We start from the raw sequence: 24,813 nt of genomic DNA on the forward strand, positions 1-24,813 counted from the left end.
GTTAGATAGAAAGTGAAGGTATCAATATAAACAAGTGGTATTATATATATATATATGTACACAGATAAGATACAGAAATACAGTGTGTGTGTGTGTATATGCATGGATTAGTATACACATATTTTTCCTACATACACATATATTTCATAGCTCTACCTGCTGAGAGAACCATGAAGCAATGACATTCCAATAGGAATGAGCATACCTGGTGCCCAGGACCTTGGTTTCTAAACACCGTTACTCAATAAAAGCAACCAGAGACCTTGGAGAAATGGCTGATTCCAGAGCTGGAGTAGGGAAAATACAAGATGAACTTGCAGTAGGGGAAAAGGGTCAGTTCCTCCTTACAGAATTCCAAGTAATAAAGGCACAAGGAAGGAGGAAAACAGGAAATCACCATTAGGCAAACTCTACAATAATATTGTTTCTGACAAGATCTACTGATAGGTATGAAAATTAGCGGGCAGAAGTTTGAGAAAAAACAAGTTTTGCCTAGTCTCAAAGTATGTCCCCCACAAGATTTATTTACTACAAAGTAACTTTATAATAGAGAAACCAGACAGATACTACCTTAAATAAGTGGTCAAGGTTAACATCACAGTAATAAGACTTATTAATATTATGAACCATTTAATGCATGTACTGAGAAGGGCATATCATTTTTGTGATGTTCTTGCTAAAAATGCATAACCTAATTCCAATATAGAGAAAACACTGGACAAATCCAAATTGAGTAACATTCTACAAAATAGCTGATCCATTCTATTCAAAAATATCAATATCATGAAAGACATGGAAAGACTTAAGAACTGTTACAGATTGGAGGAGGTTAAGAGGAAATAATAACTAAATCCAAATTGGATACGATCTTAGAACAGAAAACATTTTTAACATCAGTAGAAAAACTGTTGAAATTCAAAGAACATCTGTAATTTAAATAACAGCATTATACCAATGTTAACTTCCTGATTTTGACAGTTGTATTATGGATATATAAGAAGTTAGTATTAGGGAAATCTAGGTGAGAGGTATACAGGAACTCTGCACTCTTTTTGCAACTTTTGAGCTACAGAGTCTAAAATTACTTCCAAGTAGCTGAAAAAATTCTAGCATAAACTGTTAATGTTGGTGTTGGGAAAGGCAGCCTCATTTAAGCAGTGTGTCAACCCTCACTCAGCTGCACAGGAATGGGCCTTGGGCCTGGAACACTTCCTTACGAAGAGATAATGAGCCCACAGAGCTTGTGATGGGCTTATCACCTTGTATGGGAATATCTTTCCTTGTTTCAGGCTGAATGAGTATTTTTTGGTCCCTGTTTAAAACATTTATGTCATATGGCACCTGGCCAACCCATTACTCTATCTATCCTTGGGGAGGAGACAAGATTCCTTCCTCTGTAGCATGAGAAGGGTTTGCATAGACAGACTGCCCTGCATCAAATACCAGGAGAGACTGTTGGTCATGGGGCCCATACCCACTATTGAAGCCGATCTTGCTCTATTTCTTCTATGTAAGCAAACATTATTTCATTCAGTGCTTTACTGCATTGTGTTTTTCTTGGTGATTCCAATACCAAGATACAATGGACAGAAGTGTTCAGACTTCTATTCTGGTGGATGACAGTGATGATCTTTGTTATCCTCCATGTAGCTGGAGTACTCTCCCAGGATTAGAAATGGGTGCATGGTACTCTATGCACCCAAAAGAATGTTTATTTCCAGACTGAGGGGTGGGTATCCAAGTTTATCACTTAGCCTCTACAGATACCACCCTTGTAGAAGAAGGGGAGCATGACTTGCTACTTCTGAGCAGGAGTATAAAGTCCAGGTTCCCCTTTTGGCCTCTTCTGGTACCACTGTGGTGGGAGATGGGAGCACTGCCTGCTACCACTGGGCAGGAGGTAAAAGTCTAGGGTTCCCACTTGGGTTCTGTTGATATCACCCTGGTCGGGGAGAGGAACACTGTCTTCTACCAGCCTAAGGATGTCTAGGCTTCTTTGTTGGCCTCCAAACACTGCAGAGGGAAGCACATGTTTTTCCACATGGTGTTTGGCTGCAGGAGGGTACTACTGAGAAGTTCCCTTCTGCTAGATTGCTCCTTTCCCTGTCCTTTGGTGAGAGAAAACAGGTTTTTCTTGTCTGTGTCTGTGGCATTTCTGGGTTGTGGGCTACTCTAGAGCACAGTCTGGATTACACATGAAGCAAAAAGAAAATCCAGAGAAACCAATACTTAATACTCCTTAACATTCAAGATCTTAGTCTGCCCTCTCCTTCCAAATTTTCATAGTTTTTATATCCTTTTGTATTATGTCCAGGATTTTTACCTGTACTTTACAGGAATAATAGGGAGAAATGAATTTTGTCTGGAACTAAAGACCCTTTACCTAAGATTTAAGTAAACAGCAAATAATAATCTTAAGCACATTCTTTTAAATAATAAAGAGGGAATATTTCCTTTCTGGTATTATGAGGTCAGTATAACTCTTAATAGCACAACCCTATGAGGAATGCTATAAGAAAAGAAAATTACAGGTCACTATTCTTTATTCTAAATAAATACTTATTTTATGTTTAAAAATTCTAAATAAAAAAATTGCCAATAGAATCCAACAAGTAGGATTTATTCCAATTACAAATGAAGTTTACATTTAACAATTAAAAATGAATCAATCACAACATCACAGTTAACTGTGAAAGACTGAATGTTTTAGCCACAAGATCAGGAAGAAGGCAAGGTGTCTGCTCTTACTACTATTATGCAGCACTGTATTGGAGGTTTTAGCTAGGTCAATTAAGCAAGAAATTGAAATAAAAAGGCACTCAGATAGCTCTGCCTGCAGATGACATATCATATAACAGAAATTCTTCCCCTCAAAAGAACTATTAAAAATAATAAATGAGTTTAACAAGGATGCAGGATATAGGATCAATAAATAACAGTCAACTCTATTTTATGCACTAACAATGAACAATCAAAAAAAGAAATTAAGAAAACAATTCTATTACAGTAGTGTTGAAAAGAATAAAATACTTAAAAGTAAATTTCAGAAAAGAAATTTAAGACTTGTATACTGAAAACTACAAAACATCACTGGAAGAAATTAAATAAGACCTAAATAAATGGAAAGAAATCTCATGCTCATGAATCAGTAAACTTAGTATTTTAAGATGGCACTACTTCCCAAATTGATCTGCAAATTCAATGCAATCCCTATCAAAATCTCAGTTGCCTTGTTTTGCAGAAATGGACAAGCTCATTCTAAAAATCATATGAAATTCAAGAGAGCCAGGATAGTCAAGACAACCTTGAAAAAAAAAGAACATACTTCTCAGTTTCAAAACTTTTTAGAAAGCTACAAAAATTAAGAGAGTAGTATTGGCATAAGGGTAGATATATCAATCAACGAATGGAACAGAATTGATAACTGAGAAATAAACCCTCAAATTTATGGTCAGTTGATTTTTGAGAAGGGTGCTTGTGGGTAAAACTGCAGTATTTCCAGAATATCTTGCCTGGCCTTGGTGCATCTGCATATCAACAGGTGTTTCCAAGGGGTGGAGACAGGTAGTACATCTCCATATCAATAGATGTTTACATGGGGGAGCCAGGGTATATCTGGACTGGAAAGGTTGGGTGGGGTCCCTTTTTGCAGCAAGGTCATAAGAGACACAGGAGAGCAGAAGTGGGTGACTGCTTGTAAGCAATAAATGGGTTTCTCTCACTTTAATTCTCCATTTGACTGATTTAGGTTTCAAATGTAATTTGCACGAGGCTGGGAACAGATTTCCCCTCAGAATTACACCTAGCATAGTTGGCAGGTTCTCTGAACCCGCAATCTGTCTTCATGGGTGTAATGCTTGGGTGGGCTGCCCCTAGACATAGTGGGGAAATACCCAGAAACCCCCCTTTGGATGGTGGGGACGCCCCAGTGGCTGCTGCTGCTGTGGAGGGTGACTACTCACCCTTCCTTCTGGCAGTGGTGGAGGGTGTGGCTTCACCCAGGAACCCCTTATCTGTGGGGCTTCCTCCTGGGGAGTCCCGAGTGGGAAACTGGTCTAGGGTGAAGCAATTCCTAGATGGATGTGCCCTTTCCCAGAACTGGGGAAGGGTGGAGACACTGGAAGCTGTGGAATTAGCCCTCTGTGAGACAGAAGACTGCTTAGAGGCCGAATGGCTGTATAGCAGCTGGGATTGTGGGATGTTTGTTTCTCAAGATAGTGAAAAGGGTTATCAAGGAGACAGACACACTTCCGTGTCACTTGGAGGAGCTAGGTTATGACCTGTGGGATGCCCTTAAGAAAGAGAGACAGTTATTGAGAAGACAGGTCACACTCCCGGAAGATACATTAGCAGTGAGAGAGGAGGTGGCAGGAGAATCTGCGTTGCAGGAGGCCATGGGGAGGGGAGGTAAGAGTGGTGCCTTCAGACCTGGAGAAGGTGGAGTAGATGTTGGGGGGGAATCAGGGAGTGGGGGCCGAACTGTTGCTGAGGCCACCCCAGAGGTACCAATCTATCCTGAATTAAAGGCACACCCAGTTGTAATTAAGAAAATAAAAATGCAACAATCGTGGGCTCCTCAGGGGGAGGAGCAGCTCCTTCCCCAAGCTGTGGAGCACTTCACGCTCTGCCCCTATGCCCAGGATGAGCTGGTGGACATGAGCATCCAGAATCAGCATAAGCCGTTGGAACCTCTGCCTACATGGCTTTTGCATCTCCGGGACATGGGGGTTGAAAACATTGTTATATCAGGTTCTGAAATGGGTAACTGGCTTACCTGATGATGCACTCTTTCCTCTAGCAGTGGTTGCAAAGTGCCCATCACCCTCAGGGAATCAGACGCTTCTGGATTGGCTGACAGCAGCCATTAGGGCAGTTTGGCCTAATCAGGGTGATTTATCATATTTACCCACTAGCTGAAAAATGTTTGCAGAACTCCAGCAGGTGTTACAGGAATTGGTCATGAAAAGTACCATCTATAATATGGACCCCTAGAGCCCCAATGAGGAATTATCCACCGTACAAATGAGAAAGCTGGTGCTGCATACAGCTCCCCCATGTCTCTTTGGGTCCCTAGTGACTACTCTTGCCTCCCACATAAGCACAACCCATAAGTGAGACTACTTGTACTTTGGCAGATCTGGGGGAGGTTGAAACAATAAGGGCACAGAGGGGAGTACAGGCTACAACTGAAAGGAGAGGTGCAAAGGGCCCCATGAAGGTCTCAAGGACCCAGATGTCAGTTGATTTGATTAAGGTGGGGTAGTGAAAAAAAAAACTTGATCAGCAGCCCAATAGGATCTTGTTAGAGCTGTGGCACCAATTAAAGCCAGTGCAGGAGTTCTAGCTGCTGAGGTCCAGGACATGGAAGCTGGACGCAAAGCCCCATGTCTGGCCTGTGTCCCTGCAGGAGTTCCTGCAGGATGGTACTTAACTCCGCCTGGACCCTCACACCCACTGGAACATTGTGGTTTGACTGAGGTGGGGAAGTCAAGGCCCCCACTTTGGGGTACGTGGTGGGGACCAGAGGCCACATGTAGAATTAGCAATTCATTGGTCCCCTGTGAATGTACAATGTGTCCTGGCACTGGTGGACATAGGAGCTGAGTGTTCTCTGATTTATGGCAATCCTGAGGAGTTTCCTGGGACTCCTGCTGTGATAGATGGCTATGGGAGTAAGGTAATTAGAGTGAAGATAGCCCAAATCCCACTGGGGATACAGCATTTACCCCAAAAGGAGTATACTGTGTACATTTCTCCCATCCCTGAATATATTTTGGGGGTAGATAGCCTGCAGACCTGTGGTTACAGAACACTGCAGGTGAGTTCAGACTGAGTGTACATGTGGTAAAGGCAGTTCTGAGGGGACATGCTAAGCACCCACATGTAGCTCTGCCTGTACCTCAGTGGGTGACAAATACTAAGTAGTGTAAATTGCCTGGGGAGCACAGGAGATTGGAGAAACTCTACAGGAGCTGGAGAAGATAAGCATTATAAAGCCCACTCACAGTCCCTTTAATTCCCCTGTGTGGTCAGTGAAAAAGCTGTACGGCTCTTGGCATATGACCATGTATTAGAGGGAATTGAATAAAGCCACACCCCCTTTGCATGCATACTGCTGTCCCCTCTATAGCAGCCCTTATGGACACCCTCAGTCATGAACTAGGCATGTATCAGTATGTTGTGGACCTTGCTAATGCTTCCTTCTCTATTGACATAGCACAGGAAAGTCAGGAACAGTTTGCCTTCATGAGGGAAGGCCGGCAGTGGACATTCACTGTCCTTCCACAGGGATACGTCCACAGTCCCATCATTTGTCATGGACTTGGAGCTAGGATTTGGCCACATGGAAGAAACCACAAACAGTGTAGCAGTATCACTACATTGATGATATTATGCTCACATCTGATTCTCTTGCAGATTTAGAAGGGGCAGTTCCTAGACTGCTGCAACATCTAAAGGAGAAAGGGGGAGGTTGAAACAATAAGGGCACAGAGGGGAGTACAGGCTACAACTGAAAGGAGAGGTGCAAAGGGCCCCATGAAGGTCTCAAGGACCCAGATGTCAGTTGATTTGATTAAGGTGGGGTAGTGAAAAAAAAACTTGATCAGCAGCCCAATAGGATCTTGTGAACAGCACCAACATTCAGGGAACTGGTTTGTCAGTAAAGTTCTTGAGGGTTGTCTGGTTGGGTAAAAATAAAGTTATTCTAGAAGTAGTCATAGACAAGGTCCAGGCTGTCCCACCTTTACCACTGTGGCAGTATTACATTAGTTTTTGGGTCTTTAGGGCTACTGGAGACTGTTTATCCTGCACTTGGCACAAATCCTGTAGCCCCTATACCGGCTGGAAGGAAACAGCACGAGGTGAGACTGGGATTACACATGTGCAGCTGTTTTTACTGCTGCTAAGCAAGCAGTCAAGGCCGTACAGGCTTTGGGAGTAATGGACTCATCAAGGCCCTGCGCTAGATGTTCACGTAACTGAAGATGGTTATGAATGGGGCCTTTGGCAGCAGCTTGAATGGACCTGCCAACCTTTTGGATTCTGGTCACAACTATGGAAAGGAGGAGAGGTCTGGTACACCTTGACAGAGAAGCAAGCCTGCTGTGTACCACACCTTGCTAGCTACAGAGCCCATCACTGGAACAGCTCTGACCAAGGTAATAACCAACTACTACCATCAAGGTAATAACCAACTAACACCTACACTGGCCAAATGGGGTACATATTTACAGCAGCATAGCACCCTCTCTACTAGCCCCTTAAGTGGAGAACTCCAGTGCTTTTTTTTCACTATTTTAATATTTTTTGGTATCATTAATATACACTTACATGAACAATACTGTGGTTACTAGATTCCCCCCATTATCAAGTCTGTACCACATACCCGATTACAGTCACTGTCCATTAGGGTAGTAATATGCTATAGAATCACTACTTGTTCTCTCTGTGCTATACTGCCTTCCCCGTGGCCCCCCACTACATTATGTGTGCTAATCATAATGCCCCTTTTTCCTCTTATCCCTCCCTTTCCACCCATCCTCCCCAGTCCCTTTCCCTTGGGTAACTGTTAGTCCATTCTTGGGTTCTGTGAGTCTGCTGCTGTTTTGTTCCTTCCGTTTTTTCTTTGTTCTTATACTCCACAGATGAGTGAAATCATTTGATACTTGTCCTTTTCCTCCTGGCTTATTTCACTGAGCATAATACCCTCTAGCTCCATCCATGTTGTTGCAAATGGTAGGATTTGTTTTCTTCTTATAGCTGAATAATATTCTACTGTGTATATGTACCACATCTTCTTTATCCATTCATCTACTGATGGACACTTAGGTTGCTTCCATATCTTGGCTATTGTTAATAGTGTTGCAATAAACATAGGGGTGCATATGTGTTTTTGAAACTGGGCTCCTGCATTCTTAAGGTAAATTCCTAGAAGTGGAATTCCTGGGTCAAATGGTATTTCTCTTTTGAGTTTTTTGAGGAACCTCCATACTGCTTTCCACAAAGGTTGAACTAATTTACATTCCCAGCAGCATGTAGGAGGGTTCCCCTTTCTCCACATCCTCACCAGCATTTGTTGTTGTTTGTCTTTTGCATGGTGGCCATCCTAACTGGTGTGAGGTGATATTTCATTGTGGTTTTAATTTGCATTTCTCTGATGATTAGCAATGTGGAGCATCTTTTCATGTGCCTGTTGACCATCTGAATTTCTTCTTTGGAGAAGTGTCTGTTTAGCTCCTCTGCCCATTTTTTAATTGGGTTATTTGCTTTTTGTTTGTTGAGGTGTGTGAGCTCTTTGTATATTTTGGATGTCAACCCCTTATCAGATAAGTCATTTATGAAATATTCTCCCATACTGCAGGATGCCTTTTTGTTCTACTGATGGTGTCCTTTGCTGTACAGAAGCTTTTTAGTTTGATATAGTCCCACTTGTTCATTTTTGCTTTTGTTTCCCTTGCCCATGGAGATATGTTCATGAAGAAGTTGCTCATGTTTATATTCAAGAGAGTTTTGCCTATATTTTCTTCTAAGAGATTTATGGTTTCATGACTTACATTCAGGTGTTTGATCCATTTCGAGTTTACCTTTGTGTATGGAGTTAGACAGCAATCCAATTTCATTCTCTTACATGTAGCAGTCCAAAACCAGCTGTTGAAAAGGCTGTCATTTCCCCACTGTATATCCATGGCTCCTTTATCATATATTAATTGACCATATATGTTTGGGTTAATATCTGGACTGTCTACTCTGTTCCACTGGTTTCTATGGGTCGGTTCTTGTGCCAGTACCAAATTGTCTTGATAACTGTGGCTTTGTAGTAGAGCTTGAAGTTGGGAAGCAAGATCCCCCTGCTTTATTCTTCCTTCTCAGGATTGCTTTGGCTATTTGGAGTCTTTCGTGGTTCCATATGAATTTTAGAACTATTTGTTCCAGTTCATTGAAGAATGCTGTTGGTATTTTGATAGGGATTGCACTGAATCTGTAGATTGCTTTAGGCATGATGGCCATTTTGATAATATTAATTCTTCCTACCCAAGAGCATGGGATGAATTTCCATTTATTAGTATCCTCTTTAATTTCTCTTAGGAGTGTCTTGTAGTTTTCAGAATATAGGTCTTTAACTTCCTTGGTTAGGTTTATTCCTAGGTATTTTATTCTTTTTGATGTAATTGTGAATGGAATTGTTTTCCTTATTTCTCTTTCTGCTAGTTCATCCTTAGTATATAGGAATGCAACAGATTTCTGTGTATTAATTTTGTATCCTGCAACTTTGCTGAATCTAGGTATTAGTTCTAGTAGTTTTGGAGTGGATTCTTTAGGATTTTTTATGTACAATATCATGTCATCTGCAAGCAGTGACAGTTTGACTTCTTCCTTACCAATCTGGATGCCTTTTATTTCTTTGTGTTGTCTGATTGCTGTGGCTGGGACCTCCAGTACTATGTTGAATAAAATCGGGGAGAGTGGGCATCCTGTTGTTCCCGATCTTAGAGGAAAAGCTTTCAGCTTCTCACTGTTAAGTATGATGTTGGCTGTGGGTTTGTCTTATATGGCCTTTATTATGTTGAGGTACTTGCCCTCTATACCCATTTTGTTGAGAGTTTTTATCATGAATGAATGCTGAATTTTGTTGAATGCTTTTTCAGCATCTATGGAAATGACTCCAATGCTTTTTGGAGCCAGTGACGTATACAAGGAGAAAGCAGGAAGAACTTGCTTTTGAGCTATTGGTAGCCAAGAGCCCTCATCAGGAGGGAAAAGCCCCTATACCTGAAGATGCTTGGTACACAGATGGCTCCAGTCGTGGAAGATCCCTGAAATGGAGGGCTGTGGCTTTTCATCCTAAGACTGAGGTAATATGGATGGGGGATTTAGAGGGGAAGAGCAGTCAATGGGCTGAACTGTGGCAGTATGGCTCATGATCACCCAGGAGCCCTCCCCTATAGTTGTCTGTATTGACAGAGGGCTGTCTATCAGACCCTGTGGCCACTGACATGGTACCATGCCACCTGGATGGTTCGTCACCAGCCCTTTTGGGGGCAAGAGTTGTGGCAAGACCTATGGGTCTCTGGTCAGTCTGAGACAGTTACCGTGTATCATCTGACTGGCCATTTGCCTTTGGCATCCCCAGGGAATGATGAAGCAGACACACTGGCCCAGGTGCGTTGGCTAGAAGGAAGGCCTGCCTCTGATGCAGCATAATAGTTACATCAGTGTTTGTTGCCTGTGGGGCAAACGACAATGTGGGCTGCAGTCTGTTGGTGGGGCTTGCCACTGATCTTTGAAGAAGTCAGCCGATTCAAGGAGTGCCTTGTGTGCTCTAAGAGGGACTTACAGAGAGTACCGCAGCAACATGGGACAACAGTAAAAAGGCTGATACTCCTTGTCAGGCAGCAGATTTGGCCTCTGTCCGTATCAGAAGGATATCAGTATGTCATGACTTGTGTGGACACCGCTACTGGATTGTTGGCTGCTTTTCCTGCACGTTGTGCAAATAAGCAAACAACCAAAAGGGGCCTAGAGCATTTCTTTGCAGCCTAGGGCTACCCACAGGTGATTGAGAGTGATAAGGCACCCACTTTACTGGACATGCATTACAAGAATGCATGCAGCAAAAACTGAAGGAATGAAACAGCAGCACTCACAGACTCCAAGAAGGGAGTAGCAGTTACCAAAGGCAAGGGGTTAGAGAGAATGGGTGAGGAGGAAGGGAGAAGGGGATTAAGGGGCATTATGATTAGTACACATAATGTAGGGGGGTCACAAGGAAGGCAGTATAGCACTGAGAAGACAAGTAGTGACTTGACAGCATCTTACTACACTGATGGACAGTGACTGCAATGGGGTGTGTGGGGTTACCTGATAATATGGGTGAATGTTGTAACCACAATGTTGCTCCTGTTAAACTTTATAAGACTGTATATCTTTGATACCTTAATAAAAAAAAATGGGTGCAGCAATTAGGGATAACGTCAAAATTTCATGTACCATATAACCCTACAGGGGCAGGCATAATAGAGAGGTACTATGGTTTGTTGAACTCTGGCCTGAAGTTGGACACCAATAGTCTATGGGGCTGGTCAGTTCACTTATGGATAGTGCTACAGCATTTGAATGAGAAGCCCTGAAAAGGAGCCTTGAGCCCTGTGGACATGCTAACACATATTTCTGCCTGTCCTATACAACTGTATGTGCAAACCAAACAGGAGTTATTGAAGCTAGTATATGGCCAGCAGAGCAATATCCTGCTGCCAGCCCCAATTGCATTAAACCCCGGAGACTCTGTTGAGTGGGCATGGTCCTGGACATTTCGACACATGGACCAGTGCTGGCTGGCCCTTCTGGCCCCTTGGGGAAAAGGCCTGAAAGCTGGCTGCCTGTGTGTTCCTGGAGGAACAGCAGAATGGCCCCAATAGCAGATCACAGAAGTGTATCCAAAACGTCTGGGAGGTAAGAGCATCTTAAGGGTAAGTTTTGTTTTATCTTTATGGCTGGTACATGTACCTCTTGTACCCCTATATATGACCCATCTGTAACTCCCACAGGGAGGGGGGTGAAAGTCTGGTACACTAGAGCAGGACGAGATCCCATTCCTGCCACTGTCCTGTCACAGGACCACTCTCTTGAGTGCATCCTACCGATGGACAAGATTTGCCTATGCTGGTGTCATTAAAACAAGTATCTTATCACCCTTAAGGTTATTTTCTTCTACAGTCCCTGTGTCCTAGACCTGCCCCCTGGCTGCAGCTGCTGTGTGATGATTGCTCTGAACTCCCTACATGTGCAGCTACTGACTGCTTGTGGAATAGGCAAGCTGTGACCAAATCTGCACAGAACTTTCAACTTAGCTGAATCCTCCAGCTTGAAGATTATCATGATTTTATTGCTGTTGTTATTGTATGTTATTAATCTGATTACAATGCTTCAGTTTTCTCACACAGGGGCCACTGCAGAAGATGGGGAGATGAGATTTCTGGAGGGATGAGCTGTGGTTAAAATTGCAATATTACCAGAATCTGTCTCCTGACCTTAGTGCATTTCCATAGCAATAGGTAATTACAAGGTGGAGTGAGGGCATATCTGGACTGGAGAGGTTGAGTGGGGTCCCTTTTTGCAGCCGGGTTGCGAAAGACATGGATGAGCAGAAATGGATGACTGCTTGGAAGCAAAAATTGGGTTTTTCCCACTTTATTTCTCCCTTTGACTGATTTTTGGGTTCAAAGGTAATATTCCCTGGGCTGGGAAAGCAATTTTCCCCCTGGAGTTACAGTGCTACAAAATCCTTTTGGGGAAAGAACAGTCTTTTCAATAAAGACTTCTGAAACAACTGGATATCCACATGTAAAAGAATGAAGTTGGATCCCTACCTCACATCATATAAAATTAATTAAAAATGGATCAAAGACCTAAATGTAAGTGATAACACTGGAAAACCTTAAGAAGAAAAAGACTTGATCACTATAATCTCTGAAGATGTGTTAGTTTCTCAGAAATAACACCAAAAGCACAAACAAATAAAAAATAAATTGAGTTTCATCAAAATTCAGATTTTTGTTCCAAAGGACATTATCAAATGAGTGAAAAGGCAATCAATCCATTGAATGGAAGAACATATTTGCAAGTCATTTATCTGATAAAGAGCTTATATTCAGAATATATATTAACTCTTACAACTCAATAATAGAGACAACCCAATTTAAATAGTGTATTAAGTTGTACCTTTAAGATTCCTGTACTATATATACCTCAATGAATATATTTTATATCTCGATCTTAATAATTTTAAATAAGGCAGGAAAACTACTCTATGTATAAGATTTTACCAAATATCTTTAAAATTTATTATATACATGTAAGTAGAGAATATAAAGATGATGAAATATGTATAATATTTTAAGAAATATCTTTAAAATTTGTTATATACATGTAAGCAGAGAATATAAAGATGAGGATGAAATGAACTCAAATTTTACAGGGGAGAAGTCAAGAGCTTTGGTTCTGGCATCAACTCAACATGCTCCTACTTCTCCCCTATCCTGCGTATTTCCTTAATGTTATGTTACAATAAATCTGAGAAAACCTAGCAATGAATCTTCAGCATTCAAGTACTTTTTAATGTGCTTTGGGAGTAGTTTTAATCTTTCTCCAGGGCTTGAAAGGTCAAAGTTACTCAAGATGTCTATAGGGTGTATGTGTGTTTACTTAACCCATACCCTAACCTCAAATGTGGTTACGAATTTAACTTCCAGAGTTGAACTAAGAATCAATACCAAGCAGTGGAAGAGACAAAATTGTGTCCATAATACAGCCAGATAACAAATGAAATCTATAAAGGATCTTTCTTAGAAATAAAATTAAGTTAAAAGCTCCAATTCCATCAGTCACAAAATGTAGAAACTGCAGTGCAATAAAAGTACATATGAGATATATTGAAGGGTAAAAATGACAGGGAAATACAGAGCAGACTTTGACATATCTCTAATTACTACTCCATTTCAGGCTAATGGTAAAAACTAGTGTCCAGATAGTTGATAACATCAGCCTGTCTCTGCTAGGTTAGTACCAAGATCTGTGGCCAAGCAAACACTTCTAATAAAATTGATTTTACTTCTTGGCAACCTATAGGCCAGTCAATAATAATGTTGTTTAAGAAAGATTGAGTCATGAAGGAGATGAACCTTCCCTTTCATTTATTATGTTTGTATTGTCTATATTTGAAAAGAGTTTTCAATAATAAAACCAAAAAAGAAATTACAAGGGGAAAGCTTTTTTCCTTTGCATACATACTACCTACTCCTATATATATATATTTTCAGTGAAATATATACACAGTTCAAGTCAAGGTTATGGCCTAAGGCTATGATTTGATCTAAGACTCAAAATTAGGGAACTGGCCCAAGAAGAATGCACATATGTTTAATGGAGAGAGAAGTATTTCTTCTGATAAAACAGTAAGGATGCCCAGAAGGCTGTGGTAAATGCTTAGGTCCTTTCTGGTTCTCATGTTCTACTTTTCTAATATTTTGTCTACTTATTTATAAGATGGTGTTACTTGATTCAATTTCTGAGCACCTACTAATGTCAGATATTATGCAAAGCACTGATGATAGAACCAAACCAAACTCTGGTACCTGTATGTGGTGGGCTGAGGATATACATATGTAAGCAGCCAATTATTATACAGGGTGATCGCACTGTGATAACTCTGATGTGCTTAATAACAGGGAGCTATGAAAGTGGGAGCGTTGACATGGTCAGAGTGAAGGAAGGCTTCTAGAGGAAATGGTGTTTAAGCTGAGGCATAGAAGGAAGAATTAGGGAGAGAAAAACAGTATATAAAAACAGCATGTCAAGCTCTTCAGAACCAGCGGACATTAGCATACAGAGACAGGCCATAAGCAAGGAGTGTGCTAAGAACTAAGTGGAGAAGTAAGGAAGGCCCAGTTTATGAAGGGCTTTACAGGGCAAATTATATTTAGATTTTATCTTAGAAAAATAAAGGTACACAGAACATTTGGAAATCAGCATTTTATTCTCTGGATGAGAAGTGGAAAATATACTGAAGGATGTCAAGAGTGGAAGCAGGGATACAGTTCAGAGCAGCTGAAATTAAGAACCTTGAACTAGTGTACTGACAATGTTGAAATAGAAAGCTGGGTAAAATTGAGATATACTTAGGAGGCAGAACCTGTAAGACTTGAATGGGTATGAAAATGAGAGAAGAATCAAGGATGCTCCCGGAAAATTGATTAGATAACGCTGCCAATTACAGTGAGAGGAAGAGGCATTTGTTGAGAGATAGTACGTTCAGTGTTAGACATTGTGAGTTTGAAGCCTCTGAATGATAAAACTTGCCAGTCAAAATTAAAGATGGGTACCATGATTTATGATATTATCAGAGTTGTGTGATTTTTTTTTTCTTAGCCTTGCTCAGAGCCCTGGTATAGATGTGCAGAAGACAGGCAACTGGATTAATCAGAATTAGAATTTTGCCAGATGGCTTTAACAGTTGAAAAACAGTTGAATGGGAATAAGGATGAGGACAATAGCCTGAGAGTGGGTAAAATGAGCTGAAGTGGGAGAAGGTAGATCAGTAAAGTAACTAGGGGTTTCCATAAGGTCAAATAAGAAATTTAGGGTGAAATGAATTGGAAAGTGTGGTTAGAACTGAAAATTTTAGGCTTGATGAAAAGATCTAGGGTGGGCCCATAAGGCCTAGGGTGCTGGAGTGGAGTGGATATATAAGGCAACAACTATTATGTAAAGGAAAAGCATTTTATACTAACATACTAAGTTAAAAAGCAAACCTCTGGAAAAAGACAAGAATGCCCACTTTTACTACTTCTATTCAACATAGTAGTAGGAGGCCTAATCAATGCAATTAGGCAAAAAAAAAAAGAAAGAAATTTGGAAAGAAAGAAGTAAAAGTGTTGTTCATAGACAACATGATCATATATGTAGAAAACCCTGAAGATTCCTTAAAATGTTGTTAGAACTAATAAATTCAGCAAAGTTGCAGGATACAAAAATCAACACCTAAATAAGTCACATTTCTAAACATGAACAATGAACAATCCAAAAAGGAAATTTAGAAAACAAATTTGTTTATAATTTTATCAAAAAAGAATAAAATACTTAGGAATAAACTTAACCAAGGAGGTGAAAGAATTACACACTGGAAATTATAAAATGTTGCTGAAAGAAATTAGAGAGAACAACACATGGAAAGACATTCCATGGATTGGAAGACTTAACATTGCTAATTAAGATGACAATATTCCCCAAAGTGAGCTACATATTCAATGCAATCTCTATCAAAATCCCAGTGACATTTTTTATAGAAATAGAAAAATCCATTCTAAAATTCGTATGGGAACTCAAGGAACCCAGAATAGCTAAAACAATCTTGAAAAAGAAAAACAAAGTTGGAGGTCTCATACTTTCTGATTTCAAAATTCACTATAAAACTACAGAAATCAAACCAGTGTGGTACTGGCATAAAGACATATAGACCGGTGGAATAGAAGAGAGAGCCCAAACCTTTGTATATATGGTCAAATGATTTCTGACAAGGGTAACAAGACCATTCAATGGGGGAAGGATAGTCTTTTCCTTGGGAAAACTAAATATCCACATGCAAAAAAACCAGGAAGTTGGACCCTTACCTTATGCCACATACAAGAAATAACTAAAAATGGGTCAAAACCCTAAACATAAGAATGAAGACTAAAAATTCTTAAAGAAAATATGGGAGAAAAAGCTTCATAACATTGAATTTAGTGATGATTTCTTGGATATGACACCACAAGCACAGGTAAGAAAAGAAAAAATAAGTAAGCTGGGATTCATCAAAATTTAAAACTCTTGTGCATTAAAGGACACTATCAACTGAGTGAAAGACTGCATAGAATGGGAGAAAATATCTGCAAATCATGAATCTAATAAGGGATTGATATTCAGAATTCCTACAACTTAACAACAAAAAAAACAGACAACTAAATTTAAAAACGGGCAAAGGACATGAATAGACATTTCTCCAAAGAAGATATACAAATGGTCAATAATCACACAGAAAGATGTTCAACATCCCTAATTATTTGGGAAATGCAAATCAAAATCACATTGAGATACCACTTCACACCTATTAGGATAGCCATTATCAGAAACACAGAAAATGACAAGTGTTGATAAGGATGTGGAGAAATTTGAATGCTTGTGCATTACTGATGGGAATGTAAAATTCTGAGCCACTATGAAAAATGGTACAGTGATTCCTCAAAACATTAAATAAATAATTACCATATGATCTAGCAATTCCAACTCTGGGTGTATATTCAAAAGAAGTGAAAGCAAGGAGTCACATAAACATTTGCTACTCAGGTTCACAGCAGTATTAATCACAATAGCCAAAAGATAAAAGCATTCCATGTGTCCACAGGTGGATATTTGGATAAACAAAATGTGGTGTATGTGTGTATATATATATATATACACACACACACACACACACATATACACAATGAAGTAATATTAGTTCTAAAAAGGAAAGAAATGCCAACATATGCTACAACATGGAAGACCCCTGAAGATATTACGGTAATATCTTTAAAAGAGAAAAAAATCCAGCCACAAAAGGACAAATATTACATGATTCCCTTATATAAGACACCTAGAGTAATCAAATTTATGAAGGTAAAAAGCAGAGCAGTGGCTGCGAGGGGCTGGGGTAATGAGGGAATGGGGAGTTAGTTATGAGTACAGGGTTTCATTTGGGGAAGATGAGTAAGCTCTGGAGATAAATGGTGGTGATGGTTGAACCATGTGAATGTACTTAATGCCACAGAACTGTATGCTTAAAAATGATTAAAATGGTAAATTTTATATTATGTATATTTTAAAACAATAAAAAGAAAGAAAGAAAACATCAGGTAGATCTTAATGAACTTTGATTTGGCAATAGTTTCTTAGGTAAGTAAGACACCAAAAGCACAAACAAGAGAAGAAAAAAATTTATAAATTGAACTTCATCAAAATTAAAAGCTTTTAAATACAAACTTTTGTGAACCAATGGACAATATCAGGAAAGTGAAAAGATAACCCACAGAAAGGGAGAAGATATTTGCAAGTCATATATCTGACAATGATCGTAATACATCCAGAGTATATTAAGAACTCTTACATCAACAATAAAAGGATGAACAACTCAACTTAAAAAGGGACAAAAGACTTGAATAGATATTTCTCCAAGGAGATACACAAATTGTCAACAAAGTACATGAAAAGTTATCAACATCATTAGTCTATAGTGAAATGCAAATCAAGATCATACCATGATGAGACACTGCTTCACACCCAGTACAATGGCTATTAAAAGGGAAAATAACAAGTATTTTGGCAATGCAGTGGAGAAACAACACTCATGCATTACTAGTAGGAATGTAAAATGGTGTACCTCCTGTGGAAAACAATTTGGAGGTTCCTCAAAAAGTTAAACAACAAATTATCATATAGTTCAAAAATTTTACTCCTACGTACAAAATCCAAAGGACTGAACAAATATTCAAACAAAACCATGTACACAAATAGTTATAGTAATTACTCACAATTGCCAAAAGATGGAAACAACCTAACTGCCCATCAACTGATAAACAAAATGTGGCATATCCACACAATGGAATATTATATAGCCATAAAATGGAAATACTATTACACACTGTAACATGGATAAACCCTGAAAACATGACATTAAGGGAAAGAAGCCAGACATAAAGGCCACATATTTTATTATTCCATTTATATGAAATATCCAGAGAAGATGAATCCACTGAAACACAACACAGATTAGTTGTTGCCAAGGCATTAGTTAGTCTGGCATTGAGAGGGAAATAGGGAGTGACTGCTTAACAGGTACAAAGTTTCCTTCTGAGGTGATAAAATATTGTGAAATAATATAGTAGTAATGGTTAAATGTATGAATGCCACTGAATTGTAACTGCAAAATGGTTAATATGGTGAATTTTATGTTACGTGGATTTTACCTTAATTTTTTTTAAAGTTCCCTTTTTAGCACTCTTACCTGACAGTTAATATCAGCTCTATATTGTAGCAAGACTGTGACTAATTCCTTATGTCCTCGGTCACATGCCCAATGGAGTAGAGCTCTGCCCTAAAAACACAGAGAAAGATAAATGAATGTGTTAATCCAATTGTGGGGCCACATAAAGGACAGTGTTTTAAGAAGGACAAAGTAATATGAAAACTGTAGGTTAATTATTCTAAGAATGATTGACATAAAAATGCTCTATGGGAAAAGCAGTAGACTTTTCTAAATCAATTGGCATCTTGAGTTCTACTTTTGGAATCCATTATATACTAGTCCAATGACTTTTTTCAGCCTGATTAGTTTCCTAACCTATAGAGTGGACACAGGGATAAGTAACAACAGAAATACCAATAATAGTTGCTGAAGGAATGAGCTACAAGATAATGCTTTGTAAATTTTCAAGTACTTATAAATGTAAAAGATGGTTTTCTTAAATTACTATGTTCACTTCTTCTAGTGAAAGAAATCTTATGGATAAAAAAATGAGTACTTATGATTCTGAAGCACTTAAAACTATGGAGATAGTAAAAGGATCAGTGTTTGCCAGGGGTTGGGGGAGGGAAAGATGAATAGATCAGAGAAGATTTTTAGGCAGTCAAAGTACTCTGTATGATACTATAATAGTGGATACATGTCATTATACATTTGTCAAAATCATGGAATGCATAACACTAAGAGTGAACCCAATGTAAACTACAGACCCTGAGTGATGATGATGTATCAATGGAGATTGATCAATTGTAGCAAGCATACAACTACTGGGGAGGATTCTGATATTGAGGGAAGCTGTGCATATACAGGGGCAGCGGATATATGGGCAATCTCTGCACTTTCTGCTCAATTTTGCTGTGAATCTAAAATCTACTTAAACAACAACAAAAAGCCCATGAAGTTTAGGATACAATAACCTCCTCTTAATTCAGGAGACAATTCATCCCTTAAAAAAATAAAGTTCCACTGGATGTGGTTGGGTGTGTAAGAGAAAAAAATGAGTACTTAAACCTAAGTAGAAATCATAATCTACATGTAGTATATCTAAACTTACTTGTTTATTCATTAAAATGTAAGAAAATTTAATGAGTTGGACATGAAGCATTTCCTCTTAATATCCCAAATTTACACCCTGGAATATCCCCCAAATACTAATACAGTCTACTAGTGTCTATCTTCAAACACTGATTGTAAAAGCCACTTGTAAAAATGTTAGGAGACAAGTACTAGATATGAAACTTCAATTTTAACCAGTAGCCACTGAAGACTCAGCTACTATCAATGTGTTGATTCTATTCTCCACTATCAGAAAAACTTTAGTTAGTGGAAGAAGACTATTTGGTCCAAAGAATAAACAAAGCCCCCAAAGCTGAGGGCTTTTCTGAAGAAATGAGTGACGTATGGCTAAACACTACTTTTTGAGGGTGGTAGTAATGTTTTCATTTTTAAAGAATGGAATGTTTTTCCACATTAAGTTGAAATCCCTGCTTTGTCATTTCAGAAAAAGACTTAAGAAGATATAAGCTGGGACAAAGATAACTTTAAAGTAAAAAGCACCATTCAAAACAGCTTTTCTCAACCCATGTATACACTACCCTTCAGACTCTCTTCACATACCTAATAATTCAGCTAATTAAACCAGGATCCATTCTTGAAACAAGAGGCAAACAAAAACACTAAAGACAACTTTTCTCTACAAATTTTTCTTTTCCTTTTCAGTCATTTTCAGCTCTTTTTTAAAAAAAACTTAACTGTTTTCCGATAGGTTTACACAAATCCAAAAAAAAGGGAAGCTGAAAATTTAAAAATGAGGTCAAATCATTCAGAATTTGTTGTAGTAGCAAAACTATTTTGTTCAGAGCCCAAATGGAGACAATTCTAAAAGTCAAGTAAAAAAATGTATTGTTGTGTAGAGTTTCCTATGGTAAAACTTCGGTAGCTCTGCTGTGTACTGACCTGCTGTTACTAGAGCACTAATTCCAAAACCCTCCTTATGGATAATTAGATATTCTCATAAGACTTGCAGAACAAATGCCAATATATAAAAAATTCTATAGTTCAATGTAACTATTTCACATCTTTTACATTAAAAGAAGCAGAATTTCAAAGTATTGTGGTTAGTTCTAATTTTAAGTGTACATTTTATGGCTAATTTAACTATTACCAAGAATTACCGCAGTTAGATCGATGCATAATATACTTACATAGGGCACCTACCAGAACCACATAATAGTTTAGAAAACATAATATTAATATGTCTAGTACTTCTACCACAGGACGTACTGAGCGTTTCTACTTCTCAACCAGGTTCTTGATTTCTCCTTAGGTTTAACCCAATAGGGTTACATCAGCTAATGCTAAAACATAAATCCTTAGCTGTTTCAATAGGAAAGGAGAGAAGCAACCCATTTTACTGTTAATGGGAGTCATATTTTAAATTTCCCACATGTGGTGCCAAAAATTTACTTTAGGGGAAACACCTATGACTGGACCTCAGCGGCGATCTTCACTTTGGATATATCTTCCAGAAGAGCAGCTCTCACACAGAGGCGCTCGAAGGAGGGTGGCCTGCGCGCTCTCAGACACTTACACTGAGCTTTTGAACACGTTTTCTGACCTGCGATGTAATTAATTTTTGTAATACATTATTTTAATGGTACACTAATTAACCTTGAATTAGAATGAATTCTCTGACAATGACTTTCTACAGAAGTACTGAAGGTATCTACATTAAGACCCCTTAATGATTAATATTTTGATGTGGTATTAAGCAGCTCAAAAACAAGAGCAGAATTAAACACACTTACTTGTAAATAAGCACAGATAAAATAAATCAGGCTTTGGAATTTTTGCTCTCAAAATATTCTATATTTAAATAAACAGAGACCAGCACAATGAGGTATCTGAGTGTGATGGCTCCTTACTTCTTCAAATTATAAAGTCCCCATAAACATGATCTAATTCAATATTATTAGTTGAAGTCATAACATAACCAGTAATTTGCAGAGATGTTATTCTCATAACCATTTATGACAAAATTAGGAATAAATCCATGTGGTTTCTTTCCTTTCTCTTTGTTAATCATAAACATCTGGACTACTACAATGCAATCATTCAATTATTTCAGATAGTGGATTCTGTAATCTCTCCTCTAGAAGGAAAATCATGAATTGGGTGTACATTAAAGCTATATTTGCTTAAAAACTTTATCCAAATTTATGAGGTGTTTCACCTAATTTATATATGTTTTATATTCTATGAATGATATAATTTCTTACAAATTTTCAAGTTCAATTTATTTTTACTGTTACCACAAAAGCTGATAATCCTTTGCTTGTTTGTTTCTAGTTTTAACAGCTCTTCTGAAAAAATATCCCAGAAGTATTTAGGAGATAAGGGGGAAAGCCACTATTAAATGGAATCTTTGTTAGGCCACCAGAAGACCACATTCACTATTTGGAGAGCTCTGGTTAAATTCTGGAATTCAAATACAGTAAAACACAAGAGGGAAAAAAGTTCTCATCTATTAACCAAGGGCGCTACTACTGTCCTACCCCAGACAGATGAATGACTGCAAAGTGCTTTGAAAGTGCAGGGTGGCAGCTAACCTATTAAGTGGTATTACTTTCATATCTTCTGGAAAATACAGAGTGTCTCTTAATATTCTAATGTGTCTTTGATATCTTCAGTTTCTTGTCTTTAAACCATGAAGAATTTTTTAAAATAGGTTTTGTCCTGAATGTCATGAATTAAAAGAGACCATATCTTGGTGTTCCTGTGATATTTTGAGAACAAAGTACATACAGTAGACAAAAACATAACAAAGTTGGTATATTTAAATTTGTTAAGAGTGGTCACCTTGCCATTCTATAAAATGAAATACTGCAAACAGGTTGACTTGAATTTGTCTTTGCAAAAAAACTGAGTTTCAACTTACTATTGTAGTAGAGATTGACTTCAGCTACCTGTAATTTTTCTACCTCCTCTGAACTACCCTGTCTTTTACCCTTTCCTGTGGCTGCTATAGCAGCTGGCTGCAGTGAGAAGTCCCCCACCTGAAATGTCCAGAACTTAACACAATGCCCCTACACCCAACGCCCTCTCAGTAGTGAACCAACAATGTTGTCTTAAAAACTTACAGACAGGAGTGGGACTGGGAGGCAGTTTAAGAATTCAGGCTGTCCCTAGCATGGAAGATACTGGCTCCCTGTGGGATAATTTATTTACCAGAATTAAAAAGAAACCCACATACCAAAATGTGTGATACACATTTAAAATCAGCAACCACGTGATGTCTTTCACTGGTTTAGATATAAGGTAGAGAGAAATGGTGTTGCTGAGTTATTAGGAAGTTGAGAAGGATTTTAAATACATTACTTAAAAATCCCTTCACAAGCATTTACTAAGCCATAATGTTAGTGACTTAATGGTGAAGGAATAAGCAAGGGAGATATTATTTCATCCTGCATAAAATAAGTAATAACAGCAATAATAAGTGTCCATGAAAACAATTTGGGTATCCATCGTAAGACAATGGATAAATTACGACATAGTCATATGATGGAATATTACTTAGCAATATAAAGGAGGAAAGCACTGATTTATATACTGGATGAATCTCAAAAACATGCTAAATGGAAAAATCTCACATGAAAAAGTACCTATTATGATCCCACTTACATAAAGTTCAAGAAGAGGCAAAAACAATCTCTGGTAGAAGAATTATGAGGACAGTGGTTACTAACCTTTGTGGAATTAGGAGAAAGATCCTGCTAGGAAGGGGCATTAGAGGACCTTCTGGGTGATACTAATGGTTTGTGTCCTGTTAGGACTTTTGGTTACACAGGTATATGCATTTGTCAAAATTAATCAAATGTGAACTTAAGGTTTGTGCATTTCATTGCATATAAATGTTATCTTAAAAGAGCAACCAAAGCAATACCAAATTCTAGTGTTATGCCTGCTGAAGCATGTAGAAGGAAGTGTATTGTTTAGAAAATACTGGGAAATGCATTAAAAAATAAGACTGGTGGATGGATAGATATTGATAAAGCAAGTATAGTAAAATATCTGTGGTAGAATCTAGGTGGTAGGGATAAAGATGTTCACTGTAAAATTCTTTCAAGGTTTCTGTATGTTTAAAATTTTTCACAATAAAGTGCTGGAAAAAAAATCACACAAAAATTTGTATACCCATGTTTACAGCAACATTATTCACAAGACCAAAATACGAAAGTTACACAGGTATCCACAGATGGATGTTTCGATACACAGATTGCAGCATATACATACAATGGAATATTACTCAGTTTTAAAAACGAAGGAAATTCTGACGCACAGTAGAAGGATAAACCCTAAAGACATTTGTGAAATAAGTCACAAAGATGACAAACATTGTATGAATCCACTTGCATGAAGTAGCCAAATTCATGGAGGTAGAAAACAGAATGGTGGTTGCCAGGGGCTGGAGGAAAGGGGAAAACAAGAGAGTTAGTGTCTGATGAGGACTGAGTCTCAGTTCTCAGTACTTGATTTTTAAATGGTGCTGCCTGCATTTTTCTTCTTTCTCAAGAAAAATTTATTTTGTAATAAATAAAAAATTATTTATTCTTAAATAAATGCATAAACATAGCCTCCGTGTACCAACTCTGTCTCTGAGTCCTTTATTTAAATATGACTTAAAATAAAGAACAGAAAGGAATGGAATCAAGAGAAAGGTGACCTCCTTCAAGGTTTGAAAGAACAGATAAACATGGGAAATTCTATAGTATTTTCTATTATGTGAAATACAGACAATGTCCTAATTATTGTATCATGTAATTCCCCAAATTAGAAATATCTGTCTTACTATATTAGTAGTAATTACAACATGAATAAGTAAAAGTTATACATATACTAGAAACTATACTTATGTTTAATAAAATAACTTCATTATGAAGTATGAATATTTTATGTAAAAGGATATTTTAATAAATATTTTCATGTACTATGATAGTTATAGATCCAAATATATGCATTTCAGGCAATACCTTAATTGTGGTAATGTCAGCATGTGGGAATGTAAGTGCAGCATTATCATTTTATACCTATAATTAAATTTCTTTATGTGCTTATAGCAAATTTTAAGTGCAATAAATGTCATCTAAGGGCAAGACTGAAATTGGGTTGAATCTAATGGGTGAACATTTTAAATAAAGTCATATACCAACCCAAAGAAT

The 24,813-nt window shown here is 38.1% G+C and overlaps 1 protein-coding gene across 3 annotated transcripts in view; it reads right to left on the minus strand.

The window, feature by feature from the left end:
- ACBD6 (acyl-CoA binding domain containing 6) overlaps positions 1 to 24,813 on the minus strand; it is a 197,859-nt gene that overhangs the window by 73,398 nt on the left and 99,648 nt on the right. For all 3 annotated transcript variants that reach the window (XM_073216834.1, XM_037021109.2, XM_073216835.1), the window contains exon 6: positions 18,578 to 18,667. In XM_073216834.1, coding sequence (XP_073072935.1) covers positions 18,578 to 18,667 — 90 coding nt within the window. The remainder of the gene's footprint in view (positions 1 to 18,577; positions 18,668 to 24,813) is intronic.

Source organism: Manis javanica, chromosome 11 (genome assembly GCF_040802235.1).
Source record: "Manis javanica isolate MJ-LG chromosome 11, MJ_LKY, whole genome shotgun sequence".
NCBI lineage: Eukaryota > Metazoa > Chordata > Mammalia > Pholidota > Manidae > Manis > Manis javanica.